At 44.9% G+C, this 19,733-nt stretch overlaps 1 protein-coding gene across 4 annotated transcripts in view; it reads left to right on the top strand.

The window, feature by feature from the left end:
* SH3GLB1 (SH3 domain containing GRB2 like, endophilin B1) overlaps positions 1 to 10,316 on the top strand; it is a 60,475-nt gene extending 50,159 nt beyond the window's left edge. For all 4 annotated transcript variants that reach the window (XM_083157151.1, XM_083157154.1, XM_083157152.1 and 1 more), the window contains 2 exons: positions 6,767 to 6,989; positions 8,956 to 10,316. In XM_083157151.1, the coding sequence (XP_083013277.1) occupies positions 6,767 to 6,989; positions 8,956 to 9,063 (331 nt within the window). In that variant the 3' untranslated portion in view covers positions 9,064 to 10,316. The remainder of the gene's footprint in view (positions 1 to 6,766; positions 6,990 to 8,955) is intronic.
* The last annotated feature ends 9,417 nt before the right edge of the window (positions 10,317 to 19,733 follow it).

Below are 19,733 nucleotides of genomic sequence, written 5' to 3'. Positions count from 1 at the left end.
GGGAAGTCTAGAAACAGAGCATTGTGTCCCTCCTGGAGAGGGTCATGTTGGGAGGTATGTGACAGAGAACCAGCCCAGTGAGCCCACAGACAGTGCCAGACACTCACTGCCTTCCCATGTTGCCCAGCACTGCTACTCCACAGCCACCAGGTGAGCGGCAAAACCTACCCCCCGCGCCCCCCCCCCCCTCCCGCGATTTGCGGCAAAAATACCCGCTCCCCCGTGACCCCCCCCCTACCGCGATTCGCAGCAAAAACACCCCCGCGACCCCCCCTCCCGCGATTCGCTGCAAAAAGACCCCCCCCACGACCTCTCCCGCAATTCGCGGCATAACCACCACCCCGCGACCCCCCCCTCCCGCGAATCGCTGTAAACCCTCCCCCCTGACCCCCACCCCGATTCGCGGAAAAAACACCCCCCCGCGACCTCCCTCCCGCGATTCGCGGCAAAAAGGACCCCCCCGCGACCCCCCCTTGCACGATTGGCGGCACCCCCCCTGCGATCCCCCTCCCGCGATTCGCGGCACCCCCCCCCCCCCCCCCGCAATTCGCAGCAGCCCCAGGATTAAATGGCACATGCAAAACACTGACGTGGCTATGGTCGACAATGAAAAAGGTTGACATGAGTTTTTGAAGATTTATTTTTAATTTTTTTTAATTTTTTCATATTCATTGTCATGTGTCGACATGGACACCAATGAAGTGGCACACTTATGTCAACATTTACATGTGTTGACCTTTCTGTGTTGATTTTTTCTTGTGGCGATTTGCGTCACACCCCCCGCAACCCCCCCTCCCGCGATTCGCGGCACCCCCCGTGACCCCCCACCTCCCGCAATTCGCGGCAACCCCCCACCGGAACCCCTGTGAACCCCGCCCTCCCGCGATTCGCGGCACCCACCCCCGCGCCCCCCCCCCTCCCGCAATTCGCGGCACCCCCCCGTGATTCGCGGCAGCTCCAGAATTAAATTGCACATGGAAAACACTGACATGGCTATGGTCGACAATGAAAAAGGTTGACATGAGTTTTTGAAGTTTTTTTGTCATTTTTTTGAATATTTTCATATTCATTCTCATGTGTCGACATGGACACCAATGAAGTGCCACACTTATGTCAACATTTACATGTGTTGACCTTTCTGTGTTGATTTTTTTTCTTGTGGCGATTCGCGTCACACCCCCCGCAACCCCCCCTCCAGCGATTCGCGGCACCCCCCCGCGCCCCCCCCCCCCCTCCCGCAATTCGCGGCAACCCCCCACCGGAACCCCCATGAACCCCGCTCTCCCGCGATTCGCGGCACCCACCCCCCGCAACCCCCCCTCCCGCAAATCGCGGCACCCCCCGCGATTCGCGGCAGCCCCAGGATTAAATGGCACATGCAAAACACTGGCACGGCTATGGTCGACAATGAAAAAGGTTGACATGAGTTTTTGAAGATTTATTTCATTTTTTTAATGTTTTCATATTCATTGTCATGTGTCAACATGGACACCAATGAAGTGGCACAGTTATGTCAACATTTACATGTGTTGACCTTTCTGTGTTGATTTTTTCTTGTGGCGATTCGCGTCACACCCCCCCACCCCCCGCAACCCCCACTCCCGCGATTCACGGCACACACACACACCCCCCCGCGATTCTCGGCACCCCACCCCGTGACCCCCCCTCCCGTGATTCACGGCACATCCCCCGCGACCCCCCCTACCATGATTCGCCGCAACCCCCGCCCCCGTAACCCCCCTCCCGCGATTTGCGGCAACCCACCCCGCGACCCCCCTCCCGCGATTCTCTGCAATCCCTCCCCTCCCGCGATTCGCAGCATCCACCCCCCCACAACCCCCCCCTCCTGCAATTCGCGGCACCCCCCGCGACCCCCCCTCCTGCAATTCGCGGCACCCTCCGCGACCCCCACTCCCGCAATTCGCGGACACCTAAGTTGCAATACAGGGCATCTTTCATACAATTCTAACCATATTTCTCATATACAAACGTTCACAAATTAAGGGGGCGCAGCCCCTTACGACGGTGTGAAGAGCGCCCGTAGGGCGCGATGAATCACCTAGTATTTTTATATTCATTTAATGTCCTGCCTGTCTAGGATGTACCCTGCTTTTAAGTAGTCTATGGTAAAGTGTCTCATGTGATTAGAATACCACATATCTCCTGTAAAAGTGACCTGTACCTGTGTATGATTACTAATGAGGGTACTTGTTTCCTAGCACGGCGCCCACGATATTAAGTTGTATGGCATCGCATGCCATATGCCCGCATGCGATGCGATTTTAAATTGTATAAGCCCCTATACGTTTTTAATTGTATAAGCACCTTAATGGGTGCTTACAATGTTAAATGCACCCCTACGCCACCCCCACTATCAACGCCAACCCGAAGCATGGCGAGCGCAGCAGTACGCGTCCTCCGACCTTTTAATACCCCCACTATCCACGTCGGCGTGGAGTTGATTTTATATAGTGTGGCGAGCCACCGAGCCCGAAGCGTGGCGAGCCCCACAAGGGGACGCGCATTACTTTACATGTATTCCGCGACACTGTTTTAAATCAACTCCACACTGTTTTAAATCAACTCCACGCCGACGTGGATAGTGGGGGTATGAAAAGCTCTGGAGGACGCGTTACGCCGCCGCCGCTCGCCACGCTTCGGGGTGGCGTGGATAGTGGGGGGTGCCTAAATCTCATTGCATCTCATACAAATACATAGCAAAGTCAATGGCATCTCACCCTATAAAATCGAGTGTGATTTTGTGGTGATGTGCGGCCCGCGGGTAGAGAGCAGTGAATAAATTACATATGAAAATCGCATTGCACGCAAAAAACCGCATACAATGCGATTTTCCTAAGGTGCCGTACGTATGCTACTTTGCCGCCCTGCTAATACACAAGTACCGAATTTGTAAATAAATATTTAGATGGATTCAAGCAAGCTGAGGACAGATATCCAACTACATATTATTCCACCAAACCACAATGTATCAAAATAAAGGTGCATATACATGGTGCAATTTGAGCTTCTGATTTTTGCCTAGTCAAAATCTGAAGAAAAGTTGGCACAAATCGCACAGTGTATATACAGTTTGTGATGCCGATGCACGCCGCTATGGAATCAGTGTCGCAAAAAAAAAATTGTGCAAGCAGGCCAATTTTGACTATATTGTATACAGTTTAGTATAGTCAAAATATCAAGTAAATATATTCAATTGTATGGGTCTGCGCACCGGGGAGTTCAAGAGAAATAGCGTAGACAAAACTGTACAATCTCAGTGTGTGTGCACCTTTAAGTATGCGGCAAGGCATGATTTGTCTAGACTCCTTTGATATAGACAAGACACTGTCCTATACCAGCTGGCAAACCAACCTGCACTTCTTACTACTTAATGTATTGCTGTAAGTTTTGCATCTGTTGGCATATAGTGTTTGGAGACCACATAAATTCATGGCTGTGGAGTCAGACAGTAGTAAATAATGATGCATATGTCTTTGGCGCAATGAGTGTGCAGTCTACCAATAATTGTGTATTAGCAGCCAGCAAAAGGGGAGTTTACCAACCTCCAACCAAAACCACAAACTAGACCAAATTTTCTAGGTGGCGCTCAAATACACAATACTCACACAAAATTATATTTCTATTACTTTTTATATATAAAAAGAAAGTTAAATACAAAACATAATTTAAATGATTCAACCTACCAGGTGGTAATAAATCAATAGCACAATTAAATGACATGAACACACATAATAAAATAAATGTTGTGATCACAGGAACAAGGAAGCTGTCAGTTTCTCTATTTAGGATAACAATTTACACTCATCAGTGGTTCAATTATGGAACTTCTGCTATCCTAAATAGAGAAACTTCCTTCCCTCCAGAAAGGCAAAAGGATTAGAGGAGTGTTCACAACAGATTTTTTAACATTTATTTTATTATGTGTGTTCATGTCATTCAATTGTGGAGTAATCGTATATAATAAAAGGTGAGTAAACGTGTTTTGTGCATCGCTGACCACTAGATGGTGCCAAATGTAGTAATTCAAGTGTTGCTACATTCGGCCGTGCACATCTGCCAGCGCTGATGTTACTGTTGAGGTATTCTGTCATTTTGATGGGCTGGTAATTGGTATACTATAAAAGTACTGTATGTGAACATTGCCTAGAATTTTTAAGCTTTTACGAAGCATTAATTAAAAAAAAAAATAGCTGAACTACAAATATCAAATAACACATGTGTTTCTACTTTTTAGTAGTTTCCCTTTATTCTTTTTAACCAATAGAAATTTGGCTTCCCTTTTTCAGTCAGTCAGTAACCGAATAATGACTTATGGGTTGTGAAGATAATCCCTTTCCCCATTCTCTCCTTTCTGAGAATTGTTGATGTCAGTTGTGAAAACTTTTTCTGTTTTTGTAAATGAATCTGTATGATCCTCTTTATAAGTCACCACCCACACCCCAACACCATTTCCCTCAGAAAATGATGCAGTGTCGATCGGTAGCAGTGGTCCATAGTTACCTTAGAAATTACATGGGTCTTTCCTTTATTAGTGTCACCACCAGTAGCAATCTTGTGGGCTGATAACCTCCCTAATCATTCTGTAGGTCTGTAGGGGACTCCGGAGGCGGATTCGTTATGGAATCCCAGCGGTCAAAATCCCGACAAGGGGGGACGTGGATGGCCGCCGGGAAATTCACCGCATCCCCCGGAGGCATGTGACAGATAATTATGTAGTAGGGCGTAAATGGGAATTTTTTTTAAAATTAAAATAGACTCCTCCCTATTGCTTATTTTCACACAATTTAAAAAAATAAAGGCTAAAATGGTATAGAATAAAAGTGGGATGAATTGAATGAGTCTAGGAATGAAATGATGGGTGCAAAAATACAATTGATTCACATGTACACTTTATGGTTTCACTGTTTTAACGCATACAGGACCTTATTCTGGTCCACACCCAACGCTGCGATATTTGCAGCGTTGTGAGTGGATTAAACGCTGCTCGCACATAAACATCCATTTGTAGCCTTGGGTGCAGAGGCCAAATCATTAGATGGTCGCCAACCCTTGAATGTATTGGAAGGTGCACGCAAAACTAAGACGCTCTCTTGTGACGTATGCTCCCTGTACGGTAAGAGGGTGGGTGGCTGACATCCGGTGATGATCTTGTGATGCATCATTATTTTTCATATAAGATTGACTACCTTAATAAATATTTCAATATTATATCTTGATTGCTAGCCTCATTGTTCATTCATCAGTCATTACCTTGTGCTACTTTTTCTGTTTCTTATGTTTTAAACCGTAACCTGTATGAACCAAAAAAAAAAAAAGTAAAAAACTTTAAACATTTAAACGGATTTTATTACAGTATAGAAATCCTAGCATGGTTTAATGACTAATGAAAGTTTCCTAGATACTGTAAGTAAGCACTGGTACTTCTAGTGAATGTAGGGATTCATGGGGGTTTAAGTGGCATTTTATAGTACAAGTTTTGCTACCTGTGGGGGTTTTGGATCAATTATGCGAGGAAGGGGGAAGGGGGAAAATTGCAGATAATCTGCAGACATACTGCAGTATTCAATGCCGCGGCGAGGGGGTTAAACAGCGAGGATCGCAGAAAACCTGCGATCCTCGCTGTTTAACCCGCTCGCTCTATTCAATGTTGCGGGGGAGTCTTCGCCATCACAGGACAGCGAGGATTCCCCCAAACAACGAGAATTCCCCCAAACAGCGAGACCCGCGGCTAAAGCAGCGAACCAGATTGTCGCTGCTTCTGCAGCCGCATATGCTGATTCCCCCTCGCTCAAAAAACGAAGCGAGGGGGAATTGGCGTATGAGGGGGGTGAGTTGAATGTACCATACTTATGGTGGCATATACCTATTAATAGTGTAGCAACATGGAAAACCAATAAAAGGTTTGTGTTAAAGGTATCTGGCAAATAACTTGACCATAGAAAGAAAATCGCAGGTGTAGATAAACACACAAACTATAATTCTATCTGTGACTTTTGAGACTAAAAAATGTAAAATGCTGTAAAGAGAAGAGCCACCAGCAGGGGGGGAGCTGGTCCAAATGTGGTCAGAGGTTTAGCAACATTGCAGTGAGGTTATGAAGGAAAACTGTACAACCTGTGAGGAATATTCTTTAGTGCTGCTTTAATATGCAAACTCAGGTGTTTAAAGCTGGGTATACTGTACATCTAAATTACAGTGCGAACCACTAATGCGCATTGTTTTATTTTTTTGGTGTTAAGTGATCATTTTGCATACTATGGTTCATACAAGCAGCATAATATGCAGTCATTTTGCTGACCACATAGTGTGCTGCATGAGGCATACCTCAACATAACCTGTAACCACTGCAGAACATTTGCGATGGGATAATTCCATCTGTTATTCATCTTTCATCCAGAACCGCTTAGAGAATGCTGTAGTTTGCATGAACCCCATGCATCACGGTTTATTACATTCCGATGAACTATAATGACCTCTATTTGGCACTTTTAATTGTTTCAGTAATGTTTTGTCTGACAGAGCAGACTGTAGGAAAAATTCATCCAAATCAAGGACATGTGGTGTTATAATGGTTTCAAAAGGATGATAGTGTTTTAAAATGATTATATACTGTATGTCATCCAAAACGTGGTTACATCGAGGCACTTGGTCCAACAAAAGAACACACTTTATAATCCTTACATTGCATAATAGAACTATTGAAGGCACACCTTTCATCAGCCTTTTTTGTGTTTTTTCTTATTAGCTTTCCATCAACGTTTGCATCCAACAATAATCAGTCGTCCTTAACACCCATGCAAAATGTTCCCCTCCCGTCAATCTCCGCCTCTGCTTCACTACCTACTGCAAGCAACTCTGTTACATCAGGCTTCAGTGAGCTGAAAGCAGCAAGTGGCAACAGAAAGGCCAGAGTCCTGTACGATTACGATGCCGCAAACAGCAGCGAGCTGTCTCTTCTTGCAGATGAGGTAATTTTATTTCTAGGAAGAGTTTTGTAGCATACTTTAGTTTTTCTTCACATTTTTCATGTTTGCAGCAAAACACCACACGGCGTTCTGGAAATGCTGTGCTGCAACTTTAGTTGGACAGGAATACGTTTAAAACCTGTACAACGTCACAGATGAAGCACAACGCAACATGGTGTGAGAAAAAGCGGTGGTGGCTGCCTTGTAGCACTTTGTATACAGATTCAGACATAGAAATGTCACATCAAATTGATCAGTGTAATCTAGCACAGTACAGGAGTTGTGTTTTGTTTTTGAAGCTCCAAGTTGTTTTATTTTATAAATGAGAACCACATTTTGAGCATTGAAGATGCTTGGCATGAGTCACCTGGGACATGGCTCACTGAGAAGGGCTACTTGGTGCAACTTGAGTAACAATGTATGAGGACACAGCTATACTATGATTAAGGCAAATGCAGTGTATTTAATGTGCCGAAGACCTACAAATACTAGCAGTAAGCTTCTTTGTTGAGCCCTTAACTCCCCCATACACTAGGGCGACTTGTCCTTAGGACAAGTCGCCCCCGACTTCCCCCTGAGCTTCCCCGGCTGTTTCCCGGGGGAGCTTGATTAGATTGGCACTTGATGTGCCATTTTTTACATGTGATAAATCGTCTCGATTTATCACATGTAAAAAACCCGGGGAGCAGGGGGGGGGGGGGGCTACAGAGCAGGGGGGCTGGGGACTCTGCGGGGGACACAGGCGGCATAGAGCCGGGCAGAGGGAGCCGGGAGCTGTCAGTGCTAGAAAAAAAAGCCTATACAATGAATGGGCAGCCTGTGATTGGCTGAGCGCTCTCTCAGCCAATTGCTGACTGGCTGAGAGAGCGCTCAGCCAATCACAGGTTGCCCATTCATTGTATGGGCTTTTTTTTTTTTTATTCAGTACTGACAGCTCCCGGCTCCCCCTGCCCGGCTCTATGCCGCCTGTGCCCCCCCCCCCCAGCCCCCCCTGCTCCCTCCACTGCCGCGCCGCCCCACTAGGTCCCAAGTCGGGTGGTCGGACGTGCAGCAGGTCCGACCACCCGACGCAGATCCGATGCGCACAGGACCGCGCATCGGATCTGAGGGGACATCAAAACTAGCCGATTTTGGTCTGATTTCGCCCAGATCCGACAGATCTGGCCGAAATCTGACCAAAATCGGCTAGTGTATGGGGGCCTTTAGTATCTATCCCTTTTTGTTTTGTGAACTGAGGATAGTTACAGATAATAGGAAATTGGCAGAATGCACAGTGATACATGTCCCAGGTGTTGCATAGCTATAATGTTCATAACTAGGAATTGTCTTTGAAATAAATGGTTAGCTATTTTATATCGTTAAGATTTTATGTTCTCACAGAATTTTTGGAGTTCAAAAGCTGTTTTTCGCAATAGAATGTTTTGCATATATGATAATCGGCCATCTGTGGAAATGGGTAGACTACAGTGGAACAGATATTAGTACAGTCTTAGGGGGGATATTCAATCCAGGGTCACAACTTTAGGGCTGGCCAGAATGTCGTGACCCTGTCCCATTTATGGCCGGCTCTATGTGAAATCTACGTGTCCCGCCTGCCGAATCCAGAAAAGTGGGCGCGAGATACAGCTGTGGATCGTCGAGCTGTGGCCGGGAGCTTGACAAATCCACGGCCGCCAGGGAAGACAGCATTTAATAGGGCCCCACCGCTATTTCCCCCATCGGCAATAGCGGCGAGAGATTGAACAACCCCCGTAGTCCTTAGTAGTTTATTTGGACTGGATGTTGGGAAACCAGGTTGTTTTTAGGAAAGGTACTCAATACAGTCGGGGGCAGTTGAGTTCAGGACAGGGAAGCCTTTTGGCGACACCTACTAAATCATAGAATATCTGAAACGCCATCCAATATTTTAGTTTGGGAGGTGACATTCTTTATATTGCTTACAAAATCTGTATTTTGTCATTATTTTTAGGTCATAACAGTTTACAGCATGCCCGGGATGGATTCTGACTGGCTGATGGGAGAGAGGGGCACCCAGAAAGGCAAAGTGCCAATTACCTACCTAGAGCTACTTAACTGAGTTTATTTTGTTTCTTTCCCTCCTAAAGTGCCGAATTACAGCAAACAAAAAATATATTTATATGCAATTCACTTGATATACAGTAGATGTTGGGTCTTCCATGTATAAATGTCTTAAATGAATTTCAGCCATACAATAAATACTGCCCTCTGACTGTACTGCCAACTCTCTTGCATGAAAGAACACCGCTCCTTGATCACATATCACTGATGGTGAAGGAAGTTTGCAGAGAACTCTATTGACCGACTGTTGACAATTGTGACATGTTTCTGCCATGAATTGGAAGTGACGCCATTTTCTACTCTGTAGTTGGAGTTTTGTTGTATTTTTTTTATTATTAATCTTCCCCATCTGGTTTTTGTGCCAAACATGTTATCATTTGACATTTATTTTTGCATCTGTAATTCAGAAGAAAATGTGATATTTCCTTGCTAGCATTCAGCACCTTGAGTATTCTGTTTTAAAATAAATACTTTACCCTATTAGCTGTTCTCTAAAATGCCACTGATCAGGTGACACGGTGGCATGTCCGTGGTACTAATATGCACATTGTTGGACTACCTGGGACCACGTGCAGCGGACACTAACTAGTTTAAACTGCCATGGCCACACACCTTGATCTCGAAATCCCTCTTCTCCAAAGATTGCTGCCTTTAGTTAGTCCACTATTTCACTCATTTGGACCTGCTGTACAATGAAAAGTGGTCATACAGTATATGTAAAGTTGTGATTATCAGGTGCAGCCTTTTATGTTACAGAACCTCCAGGCCATGGGCAGCTGCAGGCACTGATCCCCGTGAAATAAAGGAAGGTCTTAATGTGTCCAAGCAAAGGGGAACAGTTACCCTCCTCCTCAAAGTTGGAGTTTCCCCTTATCATACACATGGGCCCTAGTCCTGATTCCTGGGTTTTGGTGTGTGTGTGGGTTTGTATGTTCTTGTTTCTTTTCTTTTTTTGTGTCCATTCCTTATTGTTCTTCAGTATAGCTATACGAATCTGACATATAAAGCCTTATAATTAACCTAAGAATGTTATTTTTATATAGTGAATGTATGTGGGGAAGGAAAAGCGCTCCCGGCACGCCACCATCAAACACTTTATTTTGTATTGTTTTATAAATATATTTAATATTTCTTAGATTTAAATGTAGAGATTGAGAACAATTTAAGATAAGCAAAAAAATAAATACATTGAAGCACAGTTGGAACTTGTATAAATTGGACTGTAAAATAAAAGCGAAACGTTGTCGTCTTTCCAGTTTTAGGTCTGTTTTTATTTGTTATATCAGGGGTTCCCAATCTATTTTGATTCATGGCACCCTCGTGGATCAGTTTTTTTTCACGGCACACCTAGTCCAACAAATTTAGAAAAGATCTACATTTTAAGTGGATTGTGTTTTATATGTGATCCTTAGGTTCAGTTTCCGTTTAAACTCCTACAGCTCCTTTAAATCGAACTCAACAATTATGAATTGAAGAAACACAACATGCACAAAATCCACAAACTCAGACGCTCCTTTGTTTGTGTTTCCACATTGGTCGTAGGAGCACTGGACTCTGTATTCAATGCTTGGGGTCCTGGACTTGAGGCAGTCCCTCTTTGATGATCTCACATTGGTCGCTTGTGATCACTGGCCAATATTGATTTTATTAAATCTTTATACTGGACCTGAACATTGTGACCAGCAACCCTGCTAATATTCCTGGCACCAGTAGAGGTGTGCAGGAATATTAGCAGTATTTTTCTGAGCTACCATAGTAGATGTGTACGAGCCAACTTTGAATTGCATCCCATATATTAAAATGCTGAAGGGTCAATCCAATTAGGTGCAAGTTTGACTCGTGAATCCATCATACGTTGCATGAATGGGCATACCCCAGTGGTGCATTTCTGGTTGCACAGAAACCCCCTGACAAGCCAGCCGATCTCTTTCTGTTGCTACTACTGATTGCTTGGCGGCTCATTAGCACTGAATGGGAACAGCAAGCAATGAGCAGCCACAGCAGCGGCTTCACAACAACAATGGCGGCAGCGTGCGAGAGGTCTGCAACAGAGAGAGATGGCAAACGAGCACTATGAGAGGCCGGTGCCATAGGTAGGCCGCTGCGTGCAGGGTCTCTGTGCAGTGACCTGCTGGGCCGGGGGCAGGATGAGTGGCAGTGGCTGCTCCCTGTTCTAAAAATATTGTTTTCCAGGTTTTATATTGTAACCATTTCTGTAAATGCAAGTGTGTGTGTGCGTTTTGTTTTTTTATATATATATATATATATATATATATAATTTTTTTTTTCTTCCATCTGAGTTTTTTGTCAGAATTGAATGGATTATTTCATGTGAACAGGGAATTTATGCTAGGTTATGTGGGGAAGATTGATTATAATATAAAACCATGGGTCATGCTTTATAACAAACACATCTGGAAATGATGCATCATTAAGGTTGGACATGTCTCCAGTACCTTATCCTCAGAATCCCTTCTCTGTGCAAGAGGAAGCTACAGTATAAAACAGCTGCTATACAATATGTTTAACTTGTTCTGACAATTGCCCGACTTAAGAGTTAGTTAATTATTGGTTAATTAATGTGGATCAGTTGCTTAAACACAGGCAAAGAAGCCATTTTGGGCCTGTACCATTATCCATGTGAATGAAGTCCTATCTATTCAAGCCATCTGCTCAAGCGTCATCTGCATATTGTTTCATCCCACAAAATGGCTAATTTCAGTATATTAACTGGTCTAATGCTATATCTGTAGCCCTGCATTTTCATTGTCTCTGGGAAGACCTATTGGGGGTAGGATTATGTGCAGAAGATGCTGGGACAGGTCCCAACAGCATCCGCACATTATCTGCAGTAGGCAGATGTGCAGGATCTTGGTGTTGTACTGGATAGTATAGCATTAGCAGGATCAGGTATTGGCCACAATCAAATCCTCATTCTTTAAATTGAGAAAAATAGCCAGATTCAAGCACTTATTTCCCTCCGATCTGTCTAAAGCAGGCTTCCCCAACCTTACCTCAAGGCATGCTAGCAGCCCAGCTTTTAGTGATATCCATGCTTGAGAGTAGGTGATTTAATCACAGTACCTCATTGAGGGGGAGATTCTCTAAACCAGGGGTTCCCAATCTTTTTCTAATCACGGCACCCTAGAGTATCAGAACTTTTCCAAGGCACCCCAAGGCCCCAAAAAATATATATCAAATTAAGTAGATTGTGTTTATATGTGCTTCTTAGGTTCAGTTATGTGGTAAAGGGCAGGATTTGGTTCGGATTGTACACATTTTATGATTGGCAGCCACCAGCACTGGTTTTGTCCAGAAATAATTGATCATAAATAGTTTGAATTGGTCCTGGACAACCAACCCGAGGCACCCCTGCAAGTGTCCCGAGGCACCCCAGGGAGCCTAGGCACACAGTTTGGGAACCACTGCTCTAAACTAAAAATGCAGTAAAAACCTCGTTATCTGGATTTTTACCGCATTTTGGGATGCTCTAAGCATCCCGCAGCGGGGGGCATCGCCAGAAAAATCTGAAGCCTATGGACTTCTAACGCGACCCCCTGCCACCCCGCACCGACACCACCCCCCCCCCCCCCCCTCACCTGTGTCCGAGCTGTGCTGCCCGGTCCTGTGACCTCCTCCCTGCACTATGATCCTCTTCCGGGTGCAGGGAGGAGGAGAGCCAGCCCCCCCGCCGCAGCAGCAATGCGCCAGGTAAGGGAAGGGGGAGCCGCTGACTCACCGCTAAAGACAGCTCTTAACGCAAGTGCTGTCCTTTGCCATAATTATCTAATATGTTACAGCATATGCAATAATTATGTGTGTGGTAGCCGGCGGTAAGGGGGCACGGATGTTAGAGCATCCCCCTTATTTTGATTGAACATCTGTGCTGGAGCATGCTTCAGATCCCTTACTGCCCCACTTGATTATGGTGATCTGCTGCTGAAGGACTATTAACAGTACAGGTGGGGTTTGAGCCTTTAGCCGCGTGGCTCTGACTGCGGAACTCTCTTCCCCACACAGTTTGAGAAGCCTTCACTCTAGATACCTTCAAAAACAGACATAAAATTCCTGTTTACAGTATTTCAGCATTTCACTGATGTTAAGCTGGTTTTGTATTTTGAACAGTAAAAGTCCAATTAGAAGGAAAGTGCTATATAAATAACATTGTTATTATTATAGGTGCAAGAATGAGCAAAACGAGTGTTCGTAGCAGCTAACTTAACTGGCGCAGCGGTGGCCACAAAGATGAGGAAGTACCAAAAAAAGGATTAAACTGACAATTGTATCAAACAAGTTAACTTGCACAATATATCATTTTTGGTATTTCAGGGTTAGCTGCTGAAATTCCACTGTGCTTTGGATTTAGCAGGATTGTGCAATTGTGACTACCAATCATCTGATGAATGAAACCCCATCTGTGAGCTGTGCTGCACCTGTGCTGTCTCCACTATGCAGAAGAAAATCTCTTTCCTATCTTGAACTTTTCAGTGATTGTGATTGGTAAATTGTGCCAAGCCCAGCGAGGAGTGGATGTGGTACACGAATTGACAGGAGCTAAGATTATTGAAGGACTCCTAAATGCAAAAAGGTTTACATGCCAAGGCGGATATATTTGGATTTTATTGATTTAATAGCTGTGGGGGAAAATGTCTTCTCGCAATGGTGATGTATAGAGACAGGATTATATGCAACATAAAAAGCTTGAAATATGCATGCAAATATGCATGAAAAATACTTAAAATATGCATGAAAGTGTTAAAATATGCTACATTAAATAATAAAAAAGTAATTTTTTACTTATTTAAAAATCAGCATACAATTAGTTGCAAATAAACTTCAAAAATAGGCCCACAGCATCTGCAGATGTCTAGTGCTGTACACAGGATTTTTTTTCTTCCTGGCTGCTACAGCAGACTGCAGCGTCCAAAGCTCTTCTTGCATCAACTACAAGGACCCTCATCTCTAGCGCCGATGGATCAATTGTCAGCATAGCGTGTGAGGGTGGCATAGTGGAAGGCTTCCTCCCTGCCCTGCATGCTCACAGCAACCCGGCGTTTCCTCTGCGCCGTGTGATGTCACAACCCTTCTGCCCGCCTCCTCTGCTGCAGAAGTCTGTCTCTTGGTGTAAAGTCCCAGGCCAGGGGCAGGCAAAGATTCAGGAGCTTCGTGACGGCATCCGCCCGACTGACTTTTACCAACATGGATTGGCAGCCTAGAGCAGTGTCAGACATAGCGTATATCCAAGGTTCCCCACACTGCGCACATATTGCCCCAGCCTGCACACTCTACCACTACCTGGCCAGCAGCAGCAGGGCAAAGTAGTGCTGTGACTCATGGGTGCAAAGGGGGCAGGGCCTAAAATATGCACCATCTCTAGATTTTAGGTAAAATATGCAATAACCAGTGAGAATGGGCAAAATATGCAAATGCATATAATCCTGTCTCTAGTGATGTATAACTCGGACATCATTTGTCCTTGTAACATTCTGAAGCTTGCCTATACATGAGTTAATGTAAGTGTTGGAAAAATGGAACCTGATATTAATTACAGTAGGCTATCAGCTCTGTGTGATGACCTAATCCTGGCTACGTCACAGTGTGCATTCCAGCTCCATGCACATTTGTGTAACATGCATGTTGGCAGAGAAGACCTGCATGTGGGATAATTAAGAAGAAAATTTAAGCACATTAAGTTCTGCTTTTGCAATACAGTATGCCTATTTTTAATATTACAAATTACATATAAACACAATTTACTTAATTTAATTAATTTTTACTGAATTTCTCAATAAGAAACATTTGGCCTAGGGGTGCCTTGAAAACATTTTGTTGCTCTAGGGCTCTGTGATTAAAAAAAGTTTGGGAATCGCTGGATTAGGTCTACAGAAGAGGGAAAGTGTAAAATGTAAGACGCTAAAGCATACCTCGCAACATTAGTGGCAGTGGGAGGTATGCTTTAGCTTGCATGTATCTGGAAATAGGGTGGTGCTCCTTACTGTGCAAGGCCATGCCCCATTTTCACTGCTGTGGGGCATGGCCAGCACTCTGAGCTGCTGGCCATGCCCCCAGCCTCTCTGTCTCTGGGAATAGATATCTTGCATGTCTATTAGCAGGAGGGATTCACAACTGACCCCCCCCTCCCCCCTACTGCGAGACACTGCTGGTAGAAATAATTTACATTGTAAAAACATGAGTTTGGAGTACATCTGGCATCCCGCTACTCCAACTCAACCCAACGCTTCAACATATGCCACTGTATGTGGCACTCGGAGACTGGTGAACATGGCAAATTGTATTCTAAGGTCACAGGTAATTCAATGTTTCGGGGTTAACGTACCCCTATTATAAGCTGTCAGAAGGGGGTATGTTAACCCCAAAATGATGGATTACCTTTGACCTTAGAATACAAAGGCTATGTAAGGGTTACCTGAACAAGACGGAGAGTGAGGAAGTGCAGCATCAGATATCCTGGCCTTCACAATCACCCTATATAAACCCAGCAGAAATGGTTTGGGATGAGTTGGACTGCAGAGTGAAGAAAAAGCAACCAACAAGTGCTCAGTGCCTCTAGGAGCTCCTTCAAGACTGTTGGAAAACCATTCCAGGAGACTACCTCATGCAGCTGATTGAGAGAATGCCAAACTGTCATCAAAGCAAAAAGGGGCTACTGTACTTTGAGGAATCTAAAACATATTTGGATTTAACACTTTTTTTCCATTTACAGCATAACCATATGTCTTCTTCCATAATTTTGATGTCTTTGGTATTAAGGTACAATCAGGGGCGGGCTGGGCCGGGGGGCAGGGTGCCATGTGCCCCCCGGGCCGCTTCACCAGTTACTGCTGCGGGCCGCCAGCCTGGTGATCTCCTCCATTCCTCCTCTCCTCCTAGCCACGGCCTTCAGATCATGGCCGCAGCTACAGAAACATGGCCGCCAGCCCCCTGCTCTGAGGACACGGCCTCAGTGCAGGTGATGTCATGACGCCGGCGCTGCCTGCCCGCGCGTCTGATGTGTGCAGTGTGGGGATTCTGGAAGAGGGAAGAGCCGGCAGTCATTCGATTTGTGAGTATTGGTGAGTCCTGCGCTTAAACGCCGATCCCTCCATCCAACTTGCGAGGGTGTGCAAGGTGTTCCCCACCACATCCTCCAGTAACTGCCGCCTGGGGCTGTGAGGGGCCAGGACATGCTGTCATATGTAGTTTTGGAAGTCTCTGGGATGCCTGCTCCTGTCCTCCAGGTGAGGTAGACTGGCATGGAGGCTCCTGCTATTCGTATTATGGCAATTGGTCTGGTAAGTCACTGACCTGTGGCCCACACCTTTCTCTGGGGCTTATTTACTAACATGGTGAAGTAAGTGATCACTGTGGTAACCCATGGCAACCAATTACATTACCCTTATAAGAAATATGGTGGCTATAGCCTGACAGGTAAGTTCTCAGCATACTGGTCACTAAGGGGCCCATTTATCAAACAATGTGTGATGCTTATCCCCCGAAAATGCCCATTTCTGGGGGGTAACTGCAAAAAATTTAGCAGGAATGACTCAGATCTCTCCGACACCTGCAAGTTGCCACCATCCCACAATCCTACCAACCCCTCCACAGTCTCTGTGCTACTCTCCTGCCAGAGACTGCTGCCCGCCTAAGACCCGATCCGCTCAGTGAATTGAGCAGAGCTCTGAAAGCATGACCCATGTACCTGGCTGCACACACTGCAGGGATCTTCAGGAGCCATCCGTTGACAGCAATCACAATCTTTCGAGGTAGGGAAAGTGGCGAGTCCAGCTTTATCTCAGCAAAAAAGAGCTAAAAATATTGTTTTTAATAATTCCTTTACAAGTGCCCTTAGATGTTGTTTTTTCTTTATTATTTTTATTTTTTTATATAATTTATTTTTTTTATTATTTTTTCTTTACATTTAATTTTTTTGTCTTACTTTACACATATTTAACACGTTTTACATCTCCACATTGCAGTGCTCATATCATTGATGCAGTGCCCATCAATTGAGCTGCATTCATATTCTTTAGCGCAGTGCATACACTTTGGATCTTATTCTGGTTGACTCACAAGGCTGCGAATTTCGCAGCCTTGCGAGTCACCCAGACGCCACCCACTGATCTCAGCTGAGCAAATATCAGGGTCTGTACCCGCGTAGTGGACTCATATGGGTAAAGCGCCTGAGGACACCATGCTGCGGTGGGGACAAAGAGGCACAAAGCAAGACAGCAGAGGATGGCGCACTTGATGCTGATACTGAGGTCCACTTCTGTTTTGTTATCAAGGAGAGCATGGGACTGTGCATAGAAAAAGGAGATATGGGGGCCCAATAGTATGTCAGCTGGTTCTGGTATTCTCACCCCCCCCAATAAACAAAGCTGGGCCACAGTAGCAGGTCAGTGGGAGAAGGGTGTGTCTGCTGTGTGGCCTGGCTGCATCTGCACACAAGGGCTGGGGGTCATGGCAAGCCGTGGTGGAGACCCCAGTATAGTGGCTGCATCAGATTAGGGCTCCTAGGGACCACTGTGTGGGTGTGTGTAAGGAGTTTTGTAGGACTACAGGTTGTGTGTATAGAGAGTAGGGATTAATGGAGGTACTATACGCAAAAATGATATATATATATATATATATTATTCAGATACAGTTTATTTAAATACCTAATGTATTAGGCTTCATATATCCCATTTATGTAACAGGCAGTGTATATAATTTAAAATTAATTTGATCTTAATTGAAGATGTATAAGTCTACACAGATTTTTGTTTCATTGTTCACCTTTATCACTTTTCATTATGTTCTTCTCTATATTTTAAGATTATTCTATATATTTGTGTGTGCATGCGTGCGTGCGTGCGTGTGTGTTTGGTATTATGAATTGAGGGCACTGTTGAATGGGGGCCCCAAACAATTATGCCAGTCTCGGGCCCAACAAATTCTGATGGCAGAACTGGGCGGAGGACTGTGGTGGCGTACAGAGAGGCGGGATTCGGAGCCACAGCTGCACCCGGACAAATCCCAGGACAGATGACAATCAATAACAACTGGGTACAATGCGCTCACCTATGGGGGTGGTCAGTTGGGTATATGGAGGAAAAACCTCAATTTAAAGATGCGCTGTTACTTATGGGCCAGTGCTCTGGACTTGCCCCCCAGGCTAAAAGTTGCCAGCTAGCCCCTGGGTACAATGTAGAAAATAATTAAAATAAACAAAAAAAACATTTGATGAGAACCATTGAGTGTCCAAACTTTTGACTGGTACTGTACATTATGTATATGTTCAGCCAGCTGTTGCCTATAATGAGTAAAGCTGGCCACACATCAGACCAACTTTCCTCCAACTGACCAACTGACCAACCGTCCAACTTGTCCGTACAAATAAAACACCACCCCACACACCTAACCAACTTTTTTCATCAGAACAGCCAAACAGCCAACTTTTCAACAGACCAGCCAACTTCTGTCCAGCTTGTGATGTCACAGAAGTAGGAGTACAGGTTCTGCCTAGGCAGGTACTTTTTTTCTACATGGGCCTGAGCCCCCCTCCCCCCGTTGCAGAGACCAGGCATTGGGAATAGAGAGCAGAAGCTGCCACAGAATCACAGCCTCTCTCCCTTGCTCAGCACATGCTGCTCAGTGCTGTGTGCTGAGCTGGCTAGAGAGGCAGCAGTAGCCTGTGTGCAGGCACACAGCCTGGAACCCACGTAATTTTTTTTTTACAGGGATGTGGCCACGCCGCCCATCCCATTGCCCACAACCATTTCTACCGGGGCCCGGCAGTGCTTTCAGCCCATGTTTGTATTCAGAAAGTCATAAGCTTTCCATACCACAATTAGGGATGCCGATCCCGGGATTGGCCACCCTAGTCACAATGCATGAAACAACAGAAATAGCATGGACCCTTATGACAGCACCCTTAAGGGGTCATCCGATTAAACCCATCTTTGAACTTTTATTGTCCCTTAAAATGATAAGGTACTGTAGTGTGCAAAGTTTGAAGATGATATGTTATAGCATTCGAGAATTATCGTGGAACACACACACACACACACACACACACACATTCAATTATAGTTATGGAAATGCAATAAACACAAGGGTAGTCTCAGTATTTGCCCTAATAGAACATGAGCAACACCTCCAATATATCCCTCCTGTTAGTGTGGAACAGTAAATGAAAAATAATATCAGAGTGCGCTATTTATACTAGTACCATCCAAAAGCTCAATAAAATATTTTTAAAACACAAGATCACTCTTTTTGTATCCGATGTCCAGATATGTTCTAAATAAGATGCACGTTTTGTTCAGATTTAAAGCTGTTTATTAAAGAAGATACCCAACGCGTTTCTTCAGATTGACTTCATCAGGGGCATGAAGAAAAGATAAGGATCATGTGATTTGGATCCAAACATCTAGGAACAATTTCTATGATACACTGAAACAGATAAAATCAATTAGAATTGACAAGAACGATATGAAGCGATCAGACCAAGTTAGTGACAAGCACCACCAGGATTCCCTTCTTAATATGGCAATCACAAAAATAATAAGGGACCACAGTCCAATATAAGCCAGCCTTCTCTTCCACAGATGGAGAGTTTCTCCATCTGTGGAAAAGAAGGCTGGCTTATATTGGACTCAGCGGCGCAGAGGGTAGTAAATGGGGGCA

The sequence above is a fragment of the Crinia signifera genome, chromosome 8 (genome assembly GCF_055691185.1).
Source record: "Crinia signifera chromosome 8, ASM5569118v1, whole genome shotgun sequence".
Taxonomy (NCBI): Eukaryota; Metazoa; Chordata; class Amphibia; order Anura; family Myobatrachidae; genus Crinia; species Crinia signifera.
Note: the sequence above shows the minus strand (reverse complement) of the source record. Positions and strands in the feature narration are given on the sequence as shown.